We start from the raw sequence: 25541 nt of genomic DNA, 5'->3' as shown, positions 1-25541 counted from the left end.
GTGATGGAGGGTCCACAACCTTCCCAGGCAGTCTCTGCTACTGCCTCACTCTTCTAACAGTGAAGTTTTTCCTGATGTCAGATCTTAAACCTCTTTTGCTTCAACTTAGTCATTGGACACATCTACAGATGTATTAATGCACCTTTTATAATGTGCATTAAATTTAGTACCCCCAGGCACCTATACATGAGTGCTGAGACTGCTTTGTGCTGGAATTCCAGTGCGTTGGAGCAGACTTGATTAATAGAGTCTACTGGAGTCTGGCAGTTGCCATGTTCCAGTAGCATCCTTTGTCTTGTGTGTCAGCATCCCTGTGCTTAAAAATGGTGGGCGCGCTTCAATTAAAGATCATTGAATGAGCTTTAGTTCAAGTGCCCCCACTACCATGTTTTAAGCTCAGAAACAAACACAAAAATACACAAGATATGGCAGTGCTTTAATCAGAGCAGTTCTTGGAGCCATTCTTATTGAAGTGTTGTACTCCCCCCCCAACGCATGCATACCTCCGGAGCATGTGTAAAGGTGTCCTGTAATGTGAGGTACTAAATTAATGCACATTAGGCTGTGCTAAGGCACAGTAGCGCATTTGCACACTTTTTTTAGTGACGATAAATGTGCAGTAGAATATTTTACTACACATTCATGTTTTTATGTGATGTTTTGGTGCGCAGTAAAATAGTCTGTTGTGCATTAAAGTGCATGTGTAGATGTACCCACTGGTCCTAATCTTACTTTTCTATATGGCAGACCTTCAAGTATTTGAAGGTTGCTATCATGTCCCCCTTTAAGTGTCTTTTCTGTAAGCTGAACATGTCTAGCTCCTTCAGCCACTCCTTGTATGACTTGCTTTCCAAGCCCTCCCTTTGCCAACTGCCTCTGGACCTTGTCTAACTTCTCCATATCCTTTTTGAAATGTGGATGTGAAAGCTGCACATAGCACTCTAGATGAGGCTTAATCAGTGCTGAATAGAGCAGCACTATCACTTCCAGTGTAGGTGGTGACCACATATATGGTCATAATCAGATATAGGGTTTCATAGTTAGTAGAGTTGGAAGGGACCTGAGCAAATCATTGAGTCTGACCCCCTGCCATGACAGGAAAGAGTACTGTGGTCAAACGACCTGAGCAAGGTGTTCATCTAGCCTCCTCTGAAAGACTCCCAGGGTAGGAGCCAGCACCACTTCTCTTGGAAGTTGCTTCCAGATCCTAGCCGCCCTGGCAGTGAAGTAGCGCCTCCTGATATCTAGCCTTAATCTACCTTCTGCCAGCTCGTGACTGTTATTTCTAGTTACTCCTGGTAGTGCTTGGGGGAACAGGGACTCCCCCAGTGCCTGCTGGTCCCCCTGACTAGTTTGTAACAGGCCACTAGATCCCCCCTCAGCCTTCTCTTGTGGAGGCTGAACAGGTTCAGGTCCCGTAGCCTCTCCTCATAGGGCCTGCCTTGCTGCCCCCTGATCATGCAAGTGGCCTTCCTCTGGACCCTCTCCACGTTGTCCACATCCCTCCTGAAGTGTGGCGCCCAGAACTGGATGCAGTACTCCAGCTGCGGCCTGACCAGTACCGCATAGAGGGGGAGGATCACTTCCTTGGATCTTCTTGAGATGCATCTGTGGATGCATGACAAGGTGAGGTTGGCCTTCCTGACTGCATCCCCACACTGCCGGCCCATGTTGACCTTGGCATCAATGATGACTCCTAGATCCTTCTCAGCCTCTGCACTGACGAGAAGGGATTTCCCCAGCTTGTAGGTATGGTGCTGGCTCTTCCTCCCCTGGTGCATCACCTTGCACTTGTCAGTGTTGAAACCCATCCTGTTCTCATCCACCCACCCCTGTAACCTGTCCAGGTCCGATTGCAGCCCATTCCTCCATTCTAGCACGCCCACTTCCCCCCACATCTTAGTGCTGTCTGCGAATTTGAACAGGTTGCTTTTTACTTCCTCGTCCAAGTCACTGATGAAGAAGTTGAACAGTGTGGGCCCGAGGACCGAGCCCTGTGGAACCCTACTGCTCACATCGCTTGAGGTTGAAAATGACCCATCCCCCACCAGTCTCTGGGTGCGGCCCTCTAGCCAGTTGGCAACCCATTTGACTGTGTGGGTGTCGACACCACAGTGCCCCAGTATCTTAATGAGAATGGGGTGAGAGACAGTGTCGAAGGCCTTCTAAAAGTCCAGAAAGACTACGTCCACTGCTATCCCTGCATCCATGGATTTGGTGACATGGTTTTGGAAGGCCACCAGGTTGGTTTGACAGGACCTGCCACTAATGAACCTGTGTTGGTTGCCCCTAAGCATAACCTCCCCTGCTGACCCCTCGTGGACACGTGCCAGAATAATTCTCTCAAAAAGCTTTCCCAGGATTGAGGTAAGACTAACTGGCCTATAGTTTCCTGGGTCCTCCTTCCTCTCCTTTTTGAAGATGGGAACCACATTGGCCCTCTTGCAGTCCTCTGGCACCGTACCAGAGCACCACGGGTGCTTGTAAAGCAATGACCTCAGCTAATTTCCTCAGTACTCTAGGGTGGAGATCGTCCAGACCAGATGATTTGAATACATCCAGTCACTCCAGAAGTTCCTAAACTAGTTCCTCAGTAACCCTTGCGCTACGTGTGCCTCCCCTGGGGTCTAAGGTGGGCCCAGAGTGGGGGGTGGCTATTCCGGTCCTTTCTCAGGAAAGTGGAGGCAAGAAATTGTTAAATAAGTTAGCTTTGTTGTCTGGTGTAATGACCAAATTTCCTAGCATGTCTTGCAGGGGCCCATCTGGAACCTTTGCCCCATATGTATTTAAAAAAGGACTTCTTGTTGTCCTTGATCTGGGAAACTAGTCCCAGTTCCATCTCCACCTTGACCTTCCTGACTGTCCCCCTGCATCCCCGAGCAACCACAGTATAATCCTCTCTGGTGATGGCCCCTCCCTTCCATTGGGTGTCCACCTCCCTTTTAGCTAGGAGACATTCCCGGATGCTTTTGGTGAGCCATGGGGGCTTTTGTGCCTTCCTGCTCCCTTTGATCCATGTTGGGATTACTGCCCTTTGGCCTTGGAGGATTGTCTCCTTAAGGAGCGACCACTCTTCTTGGACACCTGTCTCCCCACCCCTCCCCTCTGGGACCTCAGTGCTTCTCCGGCTATTCTCCTTAGCTCATTGAAGTCCACTCTCCTGAAGTCTAGGGCTGCTGCCTTGCTGCAGGCCTTTGCCACCTTGCACTGGCTGGTGAATTCCGGCAGGCAGTGATCACTGTCGCCCAGGTGGTCAACACCTGCAGCCCCCTCACCAGGTCATCACCAGTGGCCAGCACCAGGTCCAACGATGCGTCTTCCCCTGGTGGGGCTGTGCACCTCCTGGATTAGATGGAGGTCCTGCATTTGGGCTAGGAACCTACGCGAGCGGTCAGACCTGGCTGACTGCTCTTCCCAGCAGATGTCTGGAAAGTTCAGGTCCCCCACGATGACCATGTCCTTTGACCTAACTACCTCCATGAGCTGACTTAAGAATTCCTGGTCTAGCTCTTCCCCTTGGTTGGGTGGTCTGTAGTAGACCCCCGCTGTTAAATCTGTTTCCCCTTGACTGCCTTGAATTCTAACCCAGAGCACTTCAGTGTGCCCCTCCTCTGACTCTTTGCTAATTGATGAGGATGTGTATTCCATGCCCCCACCTTTCCTCCCTGTCCTATCCCTCCCGTACAGTGTATAGGCCTTGATATTCACCGCCCAGTAATGCATTGGGTCCCACCACGTTTCAGTGAGCTCCACTATGTCTGGGTTGGTGTCAGCTAGCAGGAGGGTAAGTTCCTCTTGCTTGTTTCCCGTACTACAAGCATTTGTGTAAAGGCATTTGAGGCCTCCTGAGGATGTGTGCACTGGCCCCCTACTTGCAGCATTGCCCTGGCCCCTGTTGCTTACCTGTGTATATGTTCTGCTCGTCGGTGTAGGCTGGGGTGCACTTGTGGGTGTTGCTTGGTTTGGCAGTCCTAGGCTTCCTCTGCCCTCGTCTTCCCCTTCCCCCAGCGAGCCTAGTTTAAAGCCCGCCGGAGGAGATCTGCCAACCTAGAAGAAAACACACGCTTACCTTAAGGGGAAAGGTGGAGCCCATCCCATCCGAGCATATCTCTTGTCATGATGTGTGGGTCGTTGTCGAGGAGGCCAAAGCCCACCTTGAGACACCATTCCCGAAGCTGCCAGTTGGTGTCTGCGATGCACATTGCATGCCATCTTCTGTGTCCACTCACTGGTAGGACAGAAGAGAGAACCACCTGTGCGCCTACCTCCTTCAGCATGCCCCCCAGAGTGTAGTAGTCCGCCATCAGGTGATCAGGGCTTCTCCTGGCTGCATCATTAGTATCCACAAGGATTAGACCATGGAGTAGTAATCGGTGGGCTGGATCATGGCTTGGATCATCCCCTTCACATCCTGAATCTTTGCTTTGGGTAGGCAGTAGACGTTGCGTGTTGAGGGGTCCTGGTGACAGATGGGGCCTTCTTTACCTCTCAGGATGGAGTCACCTATGACGGTCACTCGACACTTTTTCCTCCAGGACTGCTTAGCTCCTTCAGCTTGCTCGGTTCATGGAGAGTGTGGAGTTGCCTCCTCTCCTTCCTTCTCCTCCAGAGTTGCCTGGGCCTTGTACCTGTTCTCCAGCTGAAGTGGAGGAAGTGGTACTGTTGTGTTGCGAGCAGCCCTGGTTCTGGAGGTGACCATCTGCCACTCTGCAGTGGAGGGCACTTCCCAAGGTGCTTCTTCCTTGGGTGTGTGGCCCTGCAGGGAAAGGAAATAGCTGTCAATTTCATCCTCCGCTTCCCTGATTCCCCTCAGCCTGCTAAACTCCTCTTGGAGCTCCCTCACCTGCACCTCCAGGGCGCTAAGGCAGGTGCCTGCAGGACAGGTGTGGGGGTCCCCAATCCCTGCCCCCCCGGTCTCCTGGGCAACTCCCACAGGCCAGGGGGTGGGAGGAAACCAGCCCCGCCATGGGCTTTGTCTGGGTGGAGGGTTCATATGTGCAAGTGGAATTCATTATTGACTCCAAGATGAACACGGGCCGACAATGTGAGGTCTCGGTTGACAGGGCTAACCGCACCTTGTCGTGCATCCACAGGTGCATCTCAGGTAGAGCCAGGGAGGTGATCCTCCCCCTCTATGTGGTGCTGGTCAGGCCACAGCTGGAGTACTGTGTCCAGTTCTGTGCGCTCCATTTCAGGAGGGATGTGGACAACATTGAAAGGGTCCAGAGGAGGGCCACACGCATGATCCGGGGACTACAGGGCAGACCCTACATTGAAAGACGGTGAGACCTAAACCTGACTGTCTATAAACTCACTAGGGGGGGACCAGAAGGGTTTAGGGGAGACGCTGTTTCCCCTATCACCTCCTGGCATGACAAGGAACAATAGACAGAAGTTATTAGAGAGTAGATTTAGATTAGACATCCGCAAGAACTACTTCACAGTTAGGGCGGCTAGGAGCTGGAACCAACTTCCTAGGGAAGTGGTGCTGGCTCCTACCCTGGGGATCTTTATGAAGAGGCTTGATGACTACCTGGCTGGACTCATCTGAGTCCAGTCTTTTTCTCCCGCCCAAGCTGGGGGTTGGGCTTGAAGAGCTGCAAGGTCCCTTCCGACCCTACTTCTATGATTCTATGAAGGATTTCTTAAACTGTCGCACTTCTAATGTTAATTCAAGCATATCATTTTTGGGTGTCTTACTTGAATTAAGTCCAATTAAGGTCTTTAGTATTGGTGTGTTTGGTATGCCTGAGCTGTCAGTTTACTCCTCGCTTTTTTCCTGTCCATATCTAGTTATCAGCCAGGTTCAGTAAGTGTATGTAAATTTCACTTTCCGTTTTAGGAAGAGATGGAATTATGTGCTGCTTGGTAAGGACGGTGTAAGTGGGTTGCCCAGCCAGCTGAGTTCTGTAGGTGGTTTTGCTCCTGCAGGAGCTCTTCAGCCAGTCCTCCCAAATAAAACATAGTATTTAAGTAACAAAAAAGTGTACCAAAAGGTCTGCAAGCTAAATGTGAAATAGGAGGGTGTCTTCCTGTGGAAATGGTCTTGTGTTACACTTTTGCAGAAGTGGATATTATTCCTTTTGGGCCTTTGCACCCCACACTTTGGTAAAATTGTCATGCTTCTGGGTAGCTTGCAAGACTTTGGTAGCTGCATCTTAAATAATTTAGTTTCAATCGCTTGGAGTTACTAGTACAAATGTCCTCCAGCTTCAATAAGTCAGGTGTTGGAATGGAGTTGCCAGCTTTTCCTACTGAGCCTTCTGTAATTCCCTTTCTGCCCTTTCTTTCTTTCACTTAATATTTGCTAATCGTGCTGGCTTGTGCTGGAAGCCAGTGAAACTACGCTTTCCTGGCCTCCAGTCCTAGGCTGCAAAACCATAAGTATTTTGAATAGTTTCATACAATTCACCGAGTACTGTTGTTGATTTCAACTTCTTACTAACTTGACCCACATAATGAGAACCTTAATGTAAAGGCTGTTGGAGGGAGAGCAAATTTAATTGTGTACCACAGATGTTTTAATAATAAATTGGTAGATTATAATGCATAAGGGACTATTGTAATCATTTAGTCTGACCTCCTCTATTACACAGACCATGAACATTCCCTGAATTAATTCCTTATTGAATGAACAAATCTCTATGAAAAATATTTTCTTAATTTAAAAACTGTCAAGTGATGGAGAATTCACAGCAGCTGTTGGTCCAGTGATTCCTTGCTGTTTAAAATTGTTTTTTATTTCTAGTCTGAACTTCTCTAGTTATATGGCCAGAAGGTACTTGCTACATAACCTTCATGGGCTTGAGTGTATTCCCAAAGCATTCCTTCTTTGGGATGAACATCTGATTTGGTCTTTCTTGGTCTTATACGACCTGCCTTACAAAGCAGACGTATGCAGATTCTCCCTTGCACTACTGGAGTTTTTTCTTTTCTTACTATCTGTTGAGTTTGGAAATGCATCCTTGAAACTCTCTTTCATGTTTCATTCTTTCTGGCAGAATGAGTTTCTTCTCAATCTTTATTTAAAAAAGAATGTTTTACTACTACTACTGAGGTAGACACATCATAGAAGTAGGGTCGGAAGGGACCTTGTAGATCTTCAGGTCCGATCCCCTGCCTGGGCAGGAGAAAATACTGGGCTCAAATGATCCCAGGCATCTAGTCTTCTCTTAAAACCCCCCAGGATAGGAGCCAGCACCACTTCCCTTGGAAGTTGGTTCCAGATCCTAGCCGCCCTAACTGTGAAGTAGTTCTTACGCATGTCTTATCTAAACCTCCTCTCCAACAACTTGTGGCTGTTATTCCTTGTTATGCCAGGGGGCGCTAGGGGAAATGAGGTCTCTCCCAAACCCTTCTGGTCCCCCCTATTGAGTTTGTGGACTGTCACCAGGTCCCCCCTCAGCCTTCTCTTGTGAAGGCTGAACAGGTTCAGGTCCCGCAGTCTCTCATTGTAGGGTTTCTGATATTTGGTCTCTTATGTATACAGCCTCAGAGGAAGACCAGAACTTTCTGTGCATACAAGTCGAGATGTAGCTCCAGTACTGAAAAACCACCAGACTTTCTTCTGCATTTTCAGTTGCAGGGAACAGATCACCTGCTTTCCATCAAGCAGATGGAAAAGTCTAATCATACATCAGATGGCAGATACAGCCTAGCTTCTTGGCTTTTTAGTAGAGCCTCTTATGCCAGAATTCAGAAGAGAGATAATATCTGCTGTTAGCTTATGGGGGGAGGGAGGAGAATCTGTCTCTTTCCATATATTATAGGTCTGGTTGAGGTTTTTCCCCAGGTTAACTGTATCTATATTAGTATGGCAGATTATCACATTTCTTCAATACTGACTGAAGCTAAGGCTGGCAATGTAGATACTCCATTTGTCTCTGCTTATTTGATAGCATTAGTGCACTAAGATGATGGATTTCATTTTGAGGGAAGGAACTCTTCTGCATCCTCTTGAAATGCATTGTTTTCTTATGGGGTCTAATCCAATTTTAAAGGTTCCATATTAAACACTTATTAAGATACCTCCTTACTAATAAATATTGATTTACTAATGCATCAAATTATTTATCATTTTAGTTTAAATATCGTCTGAAATAATAGGCTTTTTTTCTTGGGAGCTTAGTACTACATTTTCCATACTGAGATGCTTGGAACTTGGCATGTGGAATCAGCTCCATCATCAAGTTTTAAATTAACTCTAAGCATTAAGGGGAATAGGAAAGTGTCCTTCAGTCTTCTGTGTAGCTCTACTGTAACCCAAAGAGATGGTAGCAGAGCCTTTAAAGTATGTGTGTATACACACCTTTACTCATGCCACAGCTCAGTTCAGGAAGGCAAACCTTTTGTATGTATTTTTATTATCTAATGTCTAGCAGAAATAAGTTCAGAACCTTCTGTTAGCAGAAGGCTAAAATATATCAGCTACAAGAAGCAGGGAAGTAAAAGTGCAACTCCAGGTTCATTATTTCAGCTCACTCCTGCATAGCTGTGGTAGATTCATTGTCAGAAAATCACAAAGAAATCTGTAAAGCAGCCACCTGGTCATCTATAAATACTCTGTACAAATTTAAACAAGCTGGGCATTAGGGCTGTGCGAGGCTTCAGTCAGAGCTTCGGATCCAGAGAAGCTTTGGACGCTTAAGGGTCTGAAGCAGCATGTCTGGGTCAAAGCGCTGGCCTTGTTAGGCTTCCTGAAGCGGCTCAGAGCTGCTGAAGTGCTTCAGAGCTGCCTCGGAGATGCGGCCATAGGGTATAAAGGGGAAACAATAAAATATCTATAACTTTGTTGTTTTTTGTCCAATTTGGATGAAATTTTCAGGGGTGGTAGACTCTGTAGAGAGCATGAAGTCTGCCAAGTTTCAAGAAATGTGGTGCAGGGGTTTGGGGGGAACCACACCCCAAATTCTTGAAATCAACACTCCTGTCACATTTGTGTTACAACACAGGGGGGGTCAAAACTGCAGGGATGGTAGCTCCTGGTGATGCCACAAAGCCTGCCAGGTTTCAATAAGATTGGTGCAGGGGTTTGGGGGGAACTGCCCCTCAAGCTGTGGACAAGCAAAACTCGTGCAGTGGATGGCAATGTGAGTGTTCAGGCGCAGCAGGGTGACAGCTGCAGGGATGGTGGCCCCTGCTGCAGCCAGGAAGCCTGCCACCTGTCAAGGAGATTGGTGCGGGGGGGCTCTGGGGCCCTGCACCCCTATCTGCTGACAGGCAAAACTCGTGACATGGGTGCTTGTGGGACTGTGTAACATACACAGTGTCACCCATGTCATGAGTTTTTCTTGTTCACAGCTTGAGGTGCAGTTCCTCCCAAACCCCTGCATTGATCTTCTTGAAACTTGGCAGGTTTCATGCTCTTAGCAGAGGCTACCATCCCTGCAAATTTCATCCAAATTAGACAAAAACAACAAAGTTATAGATATTTAATTGATTCCCCATTATACCCTATGGCCAGATCTCCGAGGGGGTTCCAAAGCTTTGGAGCCGCTTCGGCTGGATCAAGGTGGAAACCTGGTTTGGAGCTCCAGATCAGATCACTGCCATCTGAAGCCGGACTGGATTGCTGCCGACTCACACAAACCTACTGGGCATCCCATTATCTTTTGATGTTAGTTGTAATAGATGGGTGTTTCTCACTGAAACAGCCAGTGCAGTTATTTACTCGGTTTTTTGTAAAGATACAAAAAAAGGGCAAGCCTGACACTGAGATGATAATGTTATGGAGCCATGGGCTTTACTACAAATTAGAATAAGACAATTTGTGTGCCTTATCTGAAAATTGTTTTGAAGTAAGGAGGTTTGCCAGTCCAACCTGCTCTGAATGAAGTCTTAACTGGGAAAAGATAGGAGATAAATAACTGGCACTTAGTCTGTTCATTTATTCTCTGAATTCCTCTTTCTTCAGCATGGTTATTATATTTAGTCTTAGTGCTTAATTTTCTTTGCAAATAGAGATGGGTTAGGTTTCCTAGGCTATGGAGATGTGTCAGTTGGTGGCTTTTTGGGGGGTGACCTACACCTCCCCTGCCCTAGAGTGGCAGATTTGGGTCACCAGCAAGGTGGCAAAGAAAGATCCAAAATGTTGTGCTGTATAGATGTTATAGCTCTAACAAAGGCAATATGCGGGTTAGATAGGGATAAGTTGTTTTTTGGTTTTTTTCCACTTCTGTTGGTTGTTTATGATGGCATGTGTTTTAGAAGGGCTTGGTTATACAGGCAACCCTTGCTTAGCGTTCTTAATTGGTTCCTGAAAAAAAAAATATTAAGCGAAATGAGCATTAAGCAAAACTGAAAGTATTTGATGACCACAAGTGTTTTTAATGACCCAAGATGGAGAGCATTATAATGAAACTCTCTAAGCGCTAAGTGAAATCAGTGAAATCTTGGGTTGTTGTATACTTTTGGTTTTGCTTAATGCTCATTTCACTTAGCGCTCTTAATTGGTTCCTGAAAAAATGAGCATTAAGCGGGGGTTGCCTGTACATGGTCAACAAATGAGTGAAAGCTAACAGCTGGCACTTTCTGAAAGGCGCCTTGAGTTTAGAACCACTGCTCTGGAGGCTTGAGATCCAAGAGTGAGAATTCATTAAGTACTTTAAAGAAGCAGAATTTCCAGAGAATTAATTGTCCCATGGATATCTTTGGAATGCCCCAGGGAAGAATATTCAAGACTTCTAGAGTAAATGAGGCTTAGTTTCCCTAAATGTAAGAATATAGAGGTACACTAATAATCATCTTTGGCAGGTTTTTCCATTCCAAATCCTTGTATTTAATAATGGAGGGTTATTTTTCTGTTTATACTAAAAAGATAAGAATTTAATTTAATGTGACTAGGATAAGATATGCATTAAAGGGAAATAATTCTGGTCCAGTGACATAATGGCTCTTTTGGTACCACTTAGATAATGTCTCTTGATTAGTCCATTGCTACAAGTAATACTGTTCTAAAATCGCACAGATCTCTCATTTCTTCAAAATTTATTTCTGTGGTTTTTTTTCCAATAAGTGTATAGTTTGATCTTCACTGAGAACCTCTTGAGATATCATAGTGTCCAGCCAAGAAACTGTAAGTATCAGTAGTTTGGATTGGTTAACGATAGAGATGCACCAATATATCAGTGTCATATTGGATTAGCACCAGGCACATCTCCTAGCTAAAAAGGAGGCATACACCCAATGGAAGGGAGGGGCCATCACCAGGGAGGACTATACCGTGGTTGCTCAGGGCTGTAGGGGGGTGGTTAGGAAGGCCAAGGCAGAGATGGACCTGGGACTAGCTACCCAGATCAAGGACAACAAGAAGTCCTTTTTTAAATACATAGGAAGTAAAAAAACAACAACAACAAAAAAAAGGTACTGGGTAACGTGGGGCCTCTGCAAGACACGCTGGGAAATCTGGTCATTGTACCAGGCAGCAAAGCTAACTTATTTAACAATTTATTTGCCTCCATTTTTCTGAGCGGGGACTAGATTGTTCCCCCACTTTTCCCCCCAGCCTAGGGTCAGTGAGGACCTAGTCAGGGAATTTTTGGAGGGACTGGAGATATTTAAATCAGCTGGTCCGGACGATCTCTACCCCAGAGTGCTGAGGGAATTGGCAGAGGTCATTGCGGGACCCCTGGCACGGCTTTATGAGCACTCACGGTGCTCTGGTATGGACTGGAAAAGGGCCAATGTGGTTCCCATTTTCAAAAAAGGGAGGAAGGAGGACCCAGGAAACTACAGGCCAGTCAGTCTTACCTTGATCCTGGGTAAGCTTTTTGAGAGAATTATTCTGGCGCATGTCTGTGAGGGGCCAGCAGGAGAGATTATGCTTAGGGGCACTCAACATGGGTTCATTAGAGGCAGGTCCTGTCAGACCAACCTGGTGACCTTCTATGACCACGTCATGAAATCCTTAGACGCAGGGGTGGGATAGCAGTGGACATAGTCTTTCTGGACTTTAGGAAGGCCTTCGACACACTGACTCTACCCCATTCTCCTTAAAAAACTAGGAGACTGGCGTTGACACCTACACAGTCAAATGGGTCACTAACTGGCTGGAGGACCACACCCAGAGAGTGGTGGTGGATGGGTCTTATTTGACCTGGAGGGATGTGGGCAGTGGGGTTCCGCAGGGCTCGGTCTTTGGGCCTGCGCTGTTCAACATCACCAGTGACTTGGACGAGGAGGTAAAAAGCACCCTGTTCAAATTCACGGACAGCACTAAGATGTGGGGGGAAGTAGGCGTGCTAGAAAGGAGGAATAGGCTGCAATCGGACCTGGACAGGTTACAGGGGTGGGTGGATGAGAACAGGATGGGTTTCAACACTGACAAGTGCAAGGTGATGCACCTGGGGAGGAAGAGCCAGCACCATACCTACAGGCTGGGGAAATTGCTTCTCGTCAGTGCAGAGGCTGAGAAGGATCTAGGAGTCATCATTGATGCCAAGGTCAACATGGGCCGGCAGTATGGGGATGCAGTCAGGAAGCAGATCCAAGGAGGTGATACTCCCCCTCTATGTGACACTGGTCAGGCTGCAGTTGGAGTACTGGGTCCAGTTCTGGGCGCCACACTTCAGGAGGGATGTGGACAGCATGGAGCGGGTCCAGAGGAAGGCCACTCGCATGATATGGGGGCAGCAGGGCAGGCCCTATGAGGAGAGGCTACGGGACCTGAACCTGTTCAGCCTCCACAAGAGAAGGCTGAGGGGGGATGTAGTGGCCTTTTACAAACTGGTCAGGGGGGACCAGCAGGCACTGGGGGAGTCCCTGTTCCCCGATCGCTACCAGGAGTGACGAGAAATAACAGTCACGAGCTGGCAGAAGGTAGATTAAGGCTAGATATCAGGAGACGGTACTTCACTGTCAGGTCGGCTAGGATCTGGAAGCAACTTCCAAGAGAAGTGGTGCTGTCTCCTACCCTGGGGGTCTTTAAGGGGAGGCTGGATGAACACCTTGCCAGAGTTGTTTGAACCCAGTATCCTTTCCCATCATGACTTGATGATCTTCTTAGGTCCCTTCTGACCCTACCAACTATGAAACTATAAAAGGAAAACTAATGTTATTGGTCATCGGCCTTTTTTGGCTGGCATAGCTAATAATGTCACCAATAAATACCATGTGCATACACGCAGCTGCAGCATGCACATGGCCAGGAATGCAGCAGCCTGGCAACTTAAGAGAACAGTGTCCAGCTAGTATGTCGGGGGGGGGAGGGCATGGATTCAAGGTTCAGATCAAGGTTCCCATATTGAGGGAGGGAGTGGGGCAGGTGTTGACCAGCCAGAACAGTGAATGTGACCCTGGGGCTGGGATCAGGACAGAGCCATGTGTAGCTTTTCCAGGTCAGTGGGGAGGGAGATGGGTGGTTCCTTACTGTTGCACGCATCCCCGGGGGAGCTTTGTGTCTTCCCCCTCCCCCCCAGATTTGTGTGGGGTAAGGGTGGGCTGCCTGCTGTGGGCTTGGCCAGGGGCTGTGCCAGCCTCTTCCTTGTGGGGGGGAGGGGCTGAGCTGGTGGTGGGGTGAGCTTAGCTGTGTGGGGTGGGTGGCAACACCTGAATCGGAACCCTCCAAATCGATTTGGAAAGATTTGGTGATTCGGACATACAGCTTTAAATGTTTTTTTCTACATGCCTCTAGGTAGCAGGTGGCTCGTGAATGCTGTGATGCTGGTAGATGGAGTGTCCTACAGAAGTGGGGGCTCCCCATTGTGCTTGGCAGCGGACCCAGAAGTGGACCAGAAGCACTTCTGGTCCACTTCCGAGTCCTCTGGAGAGCACATGAGGGAACCCCCCCCCCCCCGTGCCCTCCCGGCTCAGTGACTGGTGCCTCTTGGGTCTGAGGGGGCGACCGGAGGTCTCCTTGTGGCTGATTGCTGAGCGGGCCTCCCATGTGCTCCCCAGCAAACGCAGAAGTACTTTTCGTTTATCTCCAGGTTTGCCACCGAGCACACGGCGGGCTGCCACTGAGCATGCGGTAGACTTCCCCACACTCCTGTGGGACACTCCACCCGCCCCAGTATCAGCGTTCATGGGCTGTGCTGGTACCCCAAGGTATGTAGAGAAAACATTTAAAGCTGAGTCTACGTCCAAATCGCTGATTCTCCGAATCAGTATTGAATCTTCAGATTCAGAATCGGGACAGCGATTCGAATCGACTAATTGAATCACTGCCCCTGATTCAGGCCGAATCCGAATCCAAATTGAATAAGGCCCATTTTGCAAACCCCTAGTGTCTTTCAGAGAATAATATAGGCTTTTTCACATGTGTTTTTAATTTGTAGAATATCTGATACTTCAGGGCTAACACAAGTGTATGTCCCCCTCAGGAAGACCTTCTCTTTGGAAAAGAACTCCTGAGAGAGAGACATGGTGATCCATTATTTGTTTAGATTTATTGAAGAGTACCACTTGTTCCACTGACCATCATTGTATTTAGTTTTGAAATAGTTGATGTGTGAAAGCAATGCTATAGTTGTCTTTGACTTTTTGAAATGCTATAGTTGTCTTTGACTTTTAAATTATGACATTAGAGTAAAAAGGATACTGCTGATTTTGGTTACTGAAGTCCCATAAATGAGAGGTATCAAACAGTCCTTCCTGTCCTGAGCTAGATCTGAACCATGGGGATCCAAGCCAGGGCATGGATCAGCAGGGATAGCAGCTCCTGCAGTGGGGGTGGTGATGGTATGGCAGGCTGTGTGACACTGTGTCAACACAACCCTTGCTCATCTTCCTGTTGCTGGTTGGCTGTGTCCACCAGGACCCAGCAGCCCTGCATTCTGTGTTAGGCCTCACTTGCCATACCTGGTAGTTCAGTGGGCTGGAGGAAATGGCTCAGCGGGCTGGCTGTTTGACGCCTAAAATGAATTATTTACTGTCAACTGTTGTTGGCTTAAATTTTACATTTTCTTCATTCTCTGAATGTGAAATGAGCTTGGTTTTGGCCCATTTGTTTGTCTAAAATGCTTAATTGTGTTTGAAACTGCATGATACACAGTTTGTCGCAGATCAAAAACCACAAGCATAAAGGAGGCTTGGAAATGCAAGACCATTTTTGTTTTTCATCTTCTAAATCAGCTTAGTTAAGAAAATGTTTAAGAAAATGTGTATAAAAAAAAAAGAAGAGGATAATGACTTCCTGCAAGATAAATATCTCTGAAGTAGAGACAGAGCCACTTATTTGCCAAGTGATTGCTGATCTGAGACTGCATTTTATTACAATAAACTTTCTTGTGCGCTACCAAATGATTTTTTTTTGTTTATTTTCTTTTGGATTTTAGTGTGTTATTGACAGTTGTGCACACTGCTGTTCTCAAGTCCATTCTCTATGTCAGTGAAAAAATTGTTTACTATGTTTTTGCATGAACATGTATTATAGCACTGCACAGAGATCTCAACTGGAGTAGGGTGCCATATAAATCATCAAAGGTGGGCTAGCATTTAGACTTTTTACTTTATTGAATTCAAGTTCTGTTTATTCAACTGAAAGACACAGTACAAGTTACATTACTGTTAACCTGTGAGTTCACTGGCAAAATATTGTAGTGTGCCAATGTGAAACTTCATCCAAACCATGCTGTTGAAAAAGAGGAAGACTTAAGGATATAAACAGGAGTGGCTTTGAAGTTTGAGATGAGACTAAAAGCTTCCCTGATAAACTTTGTAAATTGGTTATTGAAGTGATTGTAAGTAAAGCTAACTTTGCTTTTATCAGGACAGTATTTGGAATGCAGGGGTATTTCCATGTCCCTGACGAGAACTGTGGAGAGAGGGGTTTTTTTCTGCCTCTATTTTATTTTGGCCCTGGGCAGCTGCTTTGTAGATGCCTGTTTGTGTAGAATGGGTGGAATGATTTTCCAACCTTACTACTACTCTCCATAGAAAGATTAGAGTGATTCTTCAGCATAGCTTTCTTCTGCATACAGTTGCCTGGAGAACTCTCTTTAGAGAGCAGGGATAAGTGCATGTGACAAAGGGGACTTTTGCACAAGGTTGGAAAGGGGCACAATATTTCCTCATGTCTAATGTGACCATATCACAAAAGATAATGGCCATGTTTGTCTGTCATGCTTGTGTGAAAGTTAAGTTGCGTATTTGTATGAATTGACCATTGTGATCTATTGTCCAATATTTGTTTAGCCAACAAACTTGAAACATAATGCAATAAGTGATTTATCTGGAGTATAACATGTATAATTATTGTACTTCCTTAATATAAAATGCCTTTTTTAGTATACAGAAAATACAAATAGAAATATTCTGTGGGAGAACAGAGATTGTATAGCATGCATTCCATTTCAGACTGTGAGGTTAAGTGGTTGTTTTATTATACTACACTCTTAAAGAAAGTTTAGTGCTCTCTTACCTGAATAAGCTCTAAGTAAAGTTTCCAGGGAAGAGAAAAGTACATCTGTCAGCCAATCGCTCTTAACTGAAAGGGTAAAGCTATAAGATTTGTGCTGTGCCTGAAAGACCATTGTTTCTTTGTGATCTATAATGTAAAGCCATATCTGTGTGTCAAAACAAAACAAAACAAAACAAAAAACCCCACAACCCCAAAACAACTCCCCCCCAAAACAAAAACAACAGCAAAAAAACCACAACCCCCCAACAAACAAACAACCCCCCCAAAAAAACAACCAGACAAAAAACCGCACCCCACTCTACTTCTTTTAGAATATTTAATTGATTTATTAGAGCCAAGCTTTTGCTACAAGGGGCCACTGTAATTCAGTCTCCAGCAGGGGGAAAAGCAGGCTGCAGGCTTGCTGGAGCAAATTTTGGGCATTTTTCAGGGCAGGCTTTCCCATGCCTGTGACTGAGGAAGCCTTCCATGGGGCTGATTACCACTGAACAGCACTACATAGGCTGTTCTTCAGCTGTTTTAAGAAAGTAAAGCTCACCTGAGCCCTGCTTTGCTCTGCTGCCACATGGAAGTGGAGGAGAATTTCTTCCTCCCCTTCTGTGCCTGGTGGGGCAGAATGGGGCTTAGGAGACCTGGTGCTGGGTGCCTGCCTCCACAGCCTGGCTAGTTACCTTACCTTACCACAAAAGTTCTTCAATTCTGTTTTAATATTAGACTCAACAAGTAAGTGTAGTTCATAGTAGGGGAGTGAGCTACTGAAAGTATATAGAAGAGTAACAAAAAGAACCAGATAGAAAAAAACCACATGCCCTTATGCCAGGGGCAAAATATGGCCTGCTAGGTACTTTCATTTGGCCCATGGATGCCCACTAACTGACTGAAGCCCACCCAGCCCATGTGGGTGTAAGGGTCTGGCCCAGCCAGCACATAGCTTCTGGACAGGGCTGCTGCTGCCATTGTTGCAGCTGCCGGGGGACCTGCTTGGCTTTCTTGGTCTTCTGCTCGCTTGCTCTGGGCACCAGGTAGGAAGTGGCAGGGGGGCTTCAGCTAGGCAGCAGCACAGAGCTTGGGGCTGGTATCAGCACAGAGCCTGTACCCAGGGGGCCAGCAGGAGTGCAGAGCTTGAGTGGTCAGAGTGCGAGTGTGATGGGGGGATCCCCCACAAACTTCCCCCAGTGGTGCATAGACCCTGCTGTCAGCAGCAGCAGCAGGCAGCTAGTGCTCATGCCCCGTGCCTGGCAACGTGCAGCTCTGGCCAGCGCTGCATGTGGTGGCAAGGAGTGCAGCCAAGCCAGCCTGCCTCTCTTGTGTGGGGCGCCCCACGGCAATCATGCAGCTGCTGGCACTCGTGCATCACCAGGCGAAGCCCCCCATGCTGGAGCTGACTGCTTTCACTGCTCCCTGCCATGCAGATCCTGGGGCTCTGCCAGAAGTGGAGGGGAGTACTTAACCCTCTGCTTCTTGGCAGTCCTGGGACCTGCACAAGTGGGAGTGGTGCAGCCTACTCCAGCACGCAGGGCTTTCCCTAGTGGTGTGCGAGTGCTGGCAGCTGCATGTACACTGCGGAGAGTCCTGTTTGATAGAAGCAGGCTAGCCTGGCTGTGCTCCTTGCCACTATGTGCAGCGCTGGCCAGAGCTGTGCGCCACTATGTGGCAGTGCCTACGTGGGGCATGAGCCTGGCCACGTGCTGGTGCAGCTGCTGCTAGCAGCAGGAGCTGTGCGCCATTGGGGAGAGCATGTGGGGTGGTCCCCACACCCTACCTCACACTCAACAAATGCCACACACCCACACCCTGCTCCCACAACACACCCACATATACACCCCCCAACATACCCTATTGCCCCCACTCCCACCCACACTCCAGCTGAAATGACTGCCTGTTTCTGCCTTATGCTCTGGTTTTAATTTTAATATTAAAAAAGCTTTATCTACTAGGCTTTAACCCATTGTGCATTTGTAACTTTTAAGCCTGTTATACAACTTTGTAAATGATTTAATGTCTGAATCTCTCTATACTGGGAGGGAAAAATCATATCCAGATTGTCCATTGGCAGTGGTAGCTGGCCTTCCTAACTGGAACGAATGAAATGAGACCTGACAGATTCCATTTCAGTCTCTGCCTAGTGGTGTTTTTTCAAGTAGGACAAACAAGCAGTGTGCCCATCTGCCAGAGTAGATTACTTAATCTTTCTTGTTCCTAATCAGTCAGATTTGTAACCTGAAGTCAGTTTGTGTTTACATGCCAGTTTAACCAAGACTTGCCTCCATGTTATTTTGTAGGCTTGCACACTACCCTTAACTGTGTGATTTGGGCTAAATACAGACACTCAAAAAGCCCAAGTCTGAATTGATTCAATTTTTGCAGGTTAGTCTAACCTACATAGATTGAACCGATTTGCAAGTGAATAGACATTCACTTCTGATTCCAGAAATGCAGCCAGAGGCCTGCAGTAGCTCAGGCTACAAGCATTAGAACAAGCCCTCCCTTCCCTTCTGCAGCAGTCGCAAGGCTGAAAGGAAGCTGACCTGGGGGTGAGGGGAATGGCCAGGCCCTGGCAGGCCACTGAGTATGATTGAGGAGGGGTTTAAACCCCCATCCTGGCCTGCAGGGACAAGAGCTGGGATCTGCCTGGAGGGTGAAGGGGGAGCCAGCCATTGCCAGACTCCGGCCCAGGCAGCACGTCAGGTGAAGGGGGGGCAGGGAGGGGAATTACACTCCCCTATCTCCCGTCTTGGGCATGGGCACCTTGCTTCTAGAGTGGCAAGCATGGAGGAAAGCCAGGAGACCCCAGCTGGGGTCCCTTTGCCTGTGGGATAGAGGAAAACCAGGAATTTTTAATCCCTCTCCCTGCCTGCCCTTTGTCTGAGGCACTGCCTGGGTGGGCTCTGGCCATGCCCCCCCCCCCCCCTTGAACAGAGAGCAGGGAAGTAAGCCAGACAGACCCAGGATGGAGTCCCTGCCCCTGCTGGCCCCAGCCCCTGCCCCTGCCCCACCTCTACTCCCGGGGGTTGGGGGGGAAGTCTGGCAGGGGTTGCTTCACCCCTTTCAGGCAGATGGGGTTGCACCAGCTGGGTTTTCCACCCCCACCCCATTGTTAGCCAGCTGTCACTGTTCCTGCAGGGAGTGGGGGGCAGGGCCAACCCTGCTTTGCTCAAGCAGACAGCACAGCCCAGGGCTGCAAAACATACTAGGATGCTGGGGGCTGTGATTTAACTTGAACCAGGAAGGGGTCTGGGACAGAAGTTCCATAAATTGGTTTGACTTAAATCAGCTAAGTCTGATACTACTTTCAACCAGGTTTATCTTAAACCAGTTTCAGCCATTTTGAACCCAGTTTATGTGCACAGAGCTTCTGTTCTGTTACAGTTTTAAACCAGTTTCTGATCACTTAAACCAGTTTATGTGTAACTTGTCCCTAGCCCTGAAGACTGGAAGGCACTTCAGCTGAGTTGGGGAAGCAGGAAGGGCAGATGGTTCACAGAACGTGGGGTTTATAACCTCTAGCCTGTAGCTGTATTTGGCCTGCATAGCTGGGATGTTTGGCAGCCTTGGAGGACTTCGTGCTGCACTGTGGTTGGGTGGTGGAGAGCTTAGCTCATGCTGTGTTGTGGGCAGGAGGGCAGGGAGAAATGGTGGGTGTGGTAGCAGTAGCCATGTGCTAGCACCTGCTCACCTGAGCTGGATCATTTCAGTCCACTGCCTGAAAATGTTTCTGACTGCTGCCATGGAGAGTTTGCTGGTATCTACAGTTTCCTGATGTGTGTACCACAAAGGTAATATTAAAACAATCTTGCAGAATTTTGTGGGCCCTTGTCCTTTCTCTGGGGTTTTACTGTAAGAGTTTGTTTTTCTTGCAAATTGTCAGTGATTACAGAAGAATTTCTCTTCAGGACATGGTGTTTCTTGTAAAACAAACAAAAAAGCAATACAAATTCATAATGTTTGTGGTTTCCCCAGATGAAGCTTATCCCTCTAGCTTATAGTCAGCCTTTTGACTACTGTCCTATGTTTATATCCCAGGGATATTTTGGAGAGGAAAAAAGATTAGCTATGTGAGTTAGTCACAGCTGGACTGTTACCAGTAATTAATGTTTTTTAATGATCTTTAGCTACAGGCTTTTCAGCAGTTCTGTAAAATTATCTGCCAGGTATCCATGCTATAGCCATACTGGCCTAGAGTAGAGGTTCTCAAGCTCTAGACCAAACTCAAAGCAGAAAGCCGAGTGGCACGTTGGGCAGGGGAAGGGGATCAGAGTGGTGTTTGGGGGGGGGCCTGGGCTTAATTTGTGGTGTGCCTGCCAGAGAAGTTGGCCCTTTAACAACAGTCTGTTTTTAAGATACTTTGTATATGTCAGTTGTTTTGCCACCTAATTGCTGGTATGTTTGGTATAGAAAGTGCCTTCTTTTGCTAGGGCTGCTTCTCATCCAGGGGCAGCAAAATCTCTTGTGCAATATATTTTCCCAAAAGGAAAGATTTCCCAAATTTTTGTTACCTTTTAATATTGCTGTGTTGGGAGGACATAAGCCCAAGTATAACTCTGCATTGTTCCTGCTTTCAGGAAGGCAAGATCTTGTCTGGACCAAAAGAAACTGAATACTTTTTGAAGCTCTAAATTAGGGCCATCTAATTGGTGGCTTGCAAAGGATTAAATAGCAGCCTGTGGGCTCCCACCCTGATATAATTTCCTCTACTGTTCTGACTTCAACAGCCCTTGGAGTCTCCTCCATCCTCCAGTTCTCTGTGCTGCACTTGCTCCAAGGGTTAGTGCAGCATAACACACTATAGGGCACTTAGGGTGAGGCCAGAGCTGTGCAGCATGCAGTGCAGTGGTGGGATGGTGCCAGCATGATGCGGGGGGTCATCCATATGGGGTGCTGCGTTGGAGGTGGACATGTACTGCAGTGCGGTGGAGTGGTCTGTATCATATGGATGTGGTGTGGGGTATGTGGTTCCTGCTAGTGTGGCCTGTGGGTCATGCAGCCCTTGACTGCTTAGAAATTGGACAGCTCTTCTATGAACATGAATGTCTTTTCTCAGACTATTAGGAGAGTTGGTATTAATAGATTTGAAGAAAGCTTACTTGCATATAATTACTCTCTTTTGTCACCTGAGAGTTCCTTGGAAGCAGCTTTATTAGTAATGATGAGAACTTTTTAGTTTTGATATGTCCCTTGAACTTTCTTTAAAAAGATTGGTAGTAATAGTGGTAGAGATTCAGTGGAAAAGAGAATGAAACCTTAAAGTAGAGGTATTTACAAGAGATAGGGAAAAAAACTGAAGTTAATAGGCTCCTCTGTAATAAGAAGCAATAGGAAATCTTAACTTGCTGAAGATATGATCAGTCTGAAGTATTTATGAACAACCAGCGCATGTTTCTGATCTGAAGATTTGCTCTAACTCTCTTAATTTTAGAAGTTAATGGAAAACTGGAAGAGGGCAAGGTTTAACTGCTTCTAATGGTACTGGAGCAGTCCAGAAACACCTGTCCCTTGCATAACCTGCAAAGTCCTTTTGTACCAGTAATAGTGACAACCCTTAAAAAGATCCCGGCATCCCCCTGACCTGACTCCAGTTACTCATGATTTTATGACAAAGATTTTGGATTCAGCTAACACCAAAGTCACTGTGTTTTCTTGCTACATTATTTAACCTCATTTCTACTTTGCCCTCCATACATAAAATAGGGATATGTATGTCCTACCATGAATGTTGTAAGGTCTTTTGAAGAGGTTCTATAGAAGTGCAGAATATAAGAACTTAGTAACAACTCATAGTCTGCAGCAGGAGTTAACAAATAAGATTTTTCTTTTAGCAGCACTTACCCTGTTGAGTCTGTAGACACTGATGACTGTTGGGCAAATAATCAGAAAGGTTATTATGTTGGTAGTATCTACTCTGATAGTATACCTGAATTTATTTTTATAAAATGAAGACAAAATCAATTATTGTCTTTCTAATAAGATATTGTAGTAATTTTGACCATTCCCTATTAGTTTATAATCTGAAGTAGTAGGTTATTAGTTTTCCTGTTAACACATATGTATGTTTTGTTCCTGGTAACATACATATATGTGTGCTTTCCTAGTTTTCAGGAGCATTGTTTCATTTATTTTTTCTATATACTTCTTGTGTCTTATTATTTTTAATATGTCACTTGTTTAACTCAACTCAATTTTCTTCTGAAAAAATCAGATCCGTTGTTTTATGTTTAAGATTTCCCTTTTGGTTATATAAAAATATAAGTAACTTGTAATTACCTGGATTTGCAACACACATTAATTCTACTTTAGTAATTTCAGTAGCCTGAATTGGGAACTTTGTCTCTCCTTTCAACAGAACTTGATTTTTTTAAAAAAAATATTTAGTTTGAGTTCTAGTAGTTACCTTGTGGGCATGGACTTATACTATAGTGCACCAATAAGTCTATAAATTGACTAGAGAACAAATTAGTAAAATATGCATAGCATTTAGGAATTTGGCATTGTTGTGTTTTGAGAAGTATGACCTCTAAATCCACATAAACTTCTCTGCCTTTTACTTCTGCTGTGTTCATAGATTCCAGAAGGGCTTCGTGTATGGACTTCAAGCCTTGGAGATAGCAGAATATTCAGCAGAAGGTAAAGAGGAGCTCTGCCTTCTGGTTTCATTGTATGTGTGCTGGGATGGCTGGCATTGTATGGTGGCATTTTAGAGAGAAGGAAACAACAATGTGTAGCAGATTTAAATTATATAAAACAGACAGTGGCATACTGGTAATCCAAATTCTGGGTAAAACTGTTTTACATAAATTAAACTGAAGCATTTCCAGCACCTCTTCCTGAAAATTGGAGTGGTAAGAATTTCTTATTTGCAAGATCAGAAGTAGAAGAACAAAGTGTGAAGTACAGTGCATTGTCTCCATTCTGAATGAAAAAGATGCCCTTTGTACTTACTTTCATCTCTAAGGGATATTTCCTTCCCACACTCATTTCAGGACTGGAAAGGAATATCTTGGGAGTAGCATCTTAATTAGTTGCTGTATGTTAATTAAACGTTTCTGCCACATCTCTCTCTTTTTCTTTTTAATTCTTAGCAGAAGGCATCATAGGGGCTATTGCATTTGATTGGAATATGTGTCACAGCTTTTGTTGCATCTGTTCATTTAGTCCACCCAGACCCAAGGTGGAGGATAGTCTGCTAGTGACAAATCTGGCCACCACCTCCACAGGCTGCACTAGTAGCAGTGGTGAAGTTCCAGAATGCCGAGGCAGTCCAGTGCATGCGTCTTACGTGTTTGCTCGGGAGTATGTCTTTTTCGGAGCTCTTCCCCTATCACCATTCAATAGAAGATTTGGAGCCAGGTTGGAATACCTGCGACTGCATGGATCCATCAGCCCTTCTTCCTTGCACATTGGAGGGAATACTTCCGATACACAAAAGTTACTCAGACATTTTTGGCCCTCTATCTTATGGCCTTCTCGATCTTTTTCTTCCTGAGTCCCCCTGTGGAGCTGCCACTGCTCCCTGTGTGGGAGAGGACTGGCCCAGCTCTCCAGCTCTGTCTGCATGGTCTTGGATGCAGTGGGTGGGGCTTGGCATTGGGGAGCTCTGGGGCCCCACTCGCCTGAGCTGGAGCAGTGCGAAGCTTCACCTGCCCACCTGCAGCGCCACCTGCAAGATGGAGGCTGGGGTGGGTGGGCCTGCCCCCTCCCCTTCCTTAGGACTTGCCTCGGCCCTGGGGTCTGAGACAGCTCCTCCCCAGGCTGGACCAGGCCGGACTGGCCCAGGCAGACCCCTTGAAACCTGTTTACAGCCCCCCAAGGAGTTGTGTACCCCTGTTTAAGAACTGCTGCTCTAGCACTTGTCATGAGCACAGGATTCCTCCCTTTCCAGGGCTCCAGGGAACTAGTCTAGATAGCCATGCTCCTCAGGCTGTACTTTGTCATAGGGCTTTGTCGCATCTCAAGTGGTAGCCTTTTGCTAGTTCATTTGAACTGCTGTTCCACAGGCTGAGAGATGAGAGGCTACGCTTTTGTTTTCCACTTCATTTCATTTTTGTATCATCTCTTTATCCAAAATAATTCTGTCTTGTGGGTTCATACCTTGTATCTTGTGGATCAGTTCTGGTTAACCATTTAATGAAGTTATCTTGTTACTGCTTTACTTATAAACAGTATTTGTACTGGGTGAAAGGGTGCAGTACTTTCAAACACAAGTCATGAACGTGTTTAGGCATAATGTTCTAAATGTGTTTGCGGCTTGTTTTCTTCTGAACTACTTCTGTACTTCAAAAATATTCTATTTTTTTCCATTTGTGTTCTATTTTTCATTACCTTTCTGATTTCTTTGCACTGGCTTCTTTCTGTGATTGTTCAAATTTTCATTTGCACCTGAGCTTTAGGCCACTTGTATGAATAATACTTTTAATCTTTGGATTCAGGCATTTTAATGTCTTTTGAAACATTGTAATTTCTTAAGGATGCACTCCTGCCTTGTTTTGCTATTAAAATTAATGTCTTTAGAAACAGTTTTGTCATTTACAGGGATAGTTAAGTATGTAATGCAAATACTGTGATTTTACTGGATCAAGGTTGGAATGTAGTTCCTTATCTTGGGGTGTGTGGCAGCCCGATGAATGTGTGGTGAGGGCTGCCCTGCTAATGCCAGACACGCTACTCTTGTTAAGCACCTCCTGTTCGTCATCTGGGTCGTGTAGTCTAATTTGTGTTCCGTTCTGTTATCTCCACTGCTTAGCACTTCTTACAGTATCCATTGTAACAAATATGGAGTTTCAGGGATAAAGCAGCAAGATAATGACTTGACTTCTTCAGGCATTCTTTTTAGAGGCTGTCAAGGATGGCCCCGCGAGCGGCCGTGAGCTCGCGAGTGCCCCTTTGCCGTGCCAATTAGGGTGGTCTGGCACCCTCTACTTGCCCGCCACGTCTTTGCTGTTGAGGTTCAGAATGGGAGGCTGCCTACTTACACCTAACGGCACGTTGATGGTATCCCCTCCGTTCCAAAGTGGGGGGGGTACTCTCACCCCAGCCTTATGGGCAAATGCGTGCCTCTAAACCTCCCCTTTAGCATGCCCCAAGCCTCGCAGCTGTCCCGGGGGACGTTGTCTGGTCCCCTGCCCCTCTGGTGCTCTCCCTCTGGCACCCTGGGCTCATCACCCGCCTGGCGCCCCTGGGCCGGGCTCTC

At 46.5% G+C, this 25541-nt stretch overlaps 1 protein-coding gene across 5 annotated transcripts in view; it reads left to right on the top strand.

The window, feature by feature from the left end:
• CDK19 (cyclin dependent kinase 19) overlaps positions 1-25541 on the top strand; it is a 211018-nt gene that overhangs the window by 16633 nt on the left and 168844 nt on the right. For 2 of the 5 annotated variants that reach the window (XM_019537912.1, XM_019537906.1), the window contains exon 2: positions 22917-22978. The exons of 2 other annotated variants lie outside the window; for them this stretch is intronic. In XM_019537912.1, coding sequence (XP_019393457.1) covers positions 22917-22978 — 62 coding nt within the window. Of the gene's footprint in view, positions 1-20036; positions 20134-22916; positions 22979-25541 lie in introns of those variants that run through there. One more of the 5 variants, XM_019537913.1, reaches the window with a different exon arrangement.

Source organism: Crocodylus porosus, unplaced genomic scaffold (genome assembly GCF_001723895.1).
Source record: "Crocodylus porosus isolate Cpor-Errol unplaced genomic scaffold, CroPor_comp1, whole genome shotgun sequence".
Classification (NCBI taxonomy): Eukaryota; Metazoa; Chordata; order Crocodylia; family Crocodylidae; genus Crocodylus; species Crocodylus porosus.
This window is presented reverse-complemented; position numbering and strand designations above follow the sequence as displayed.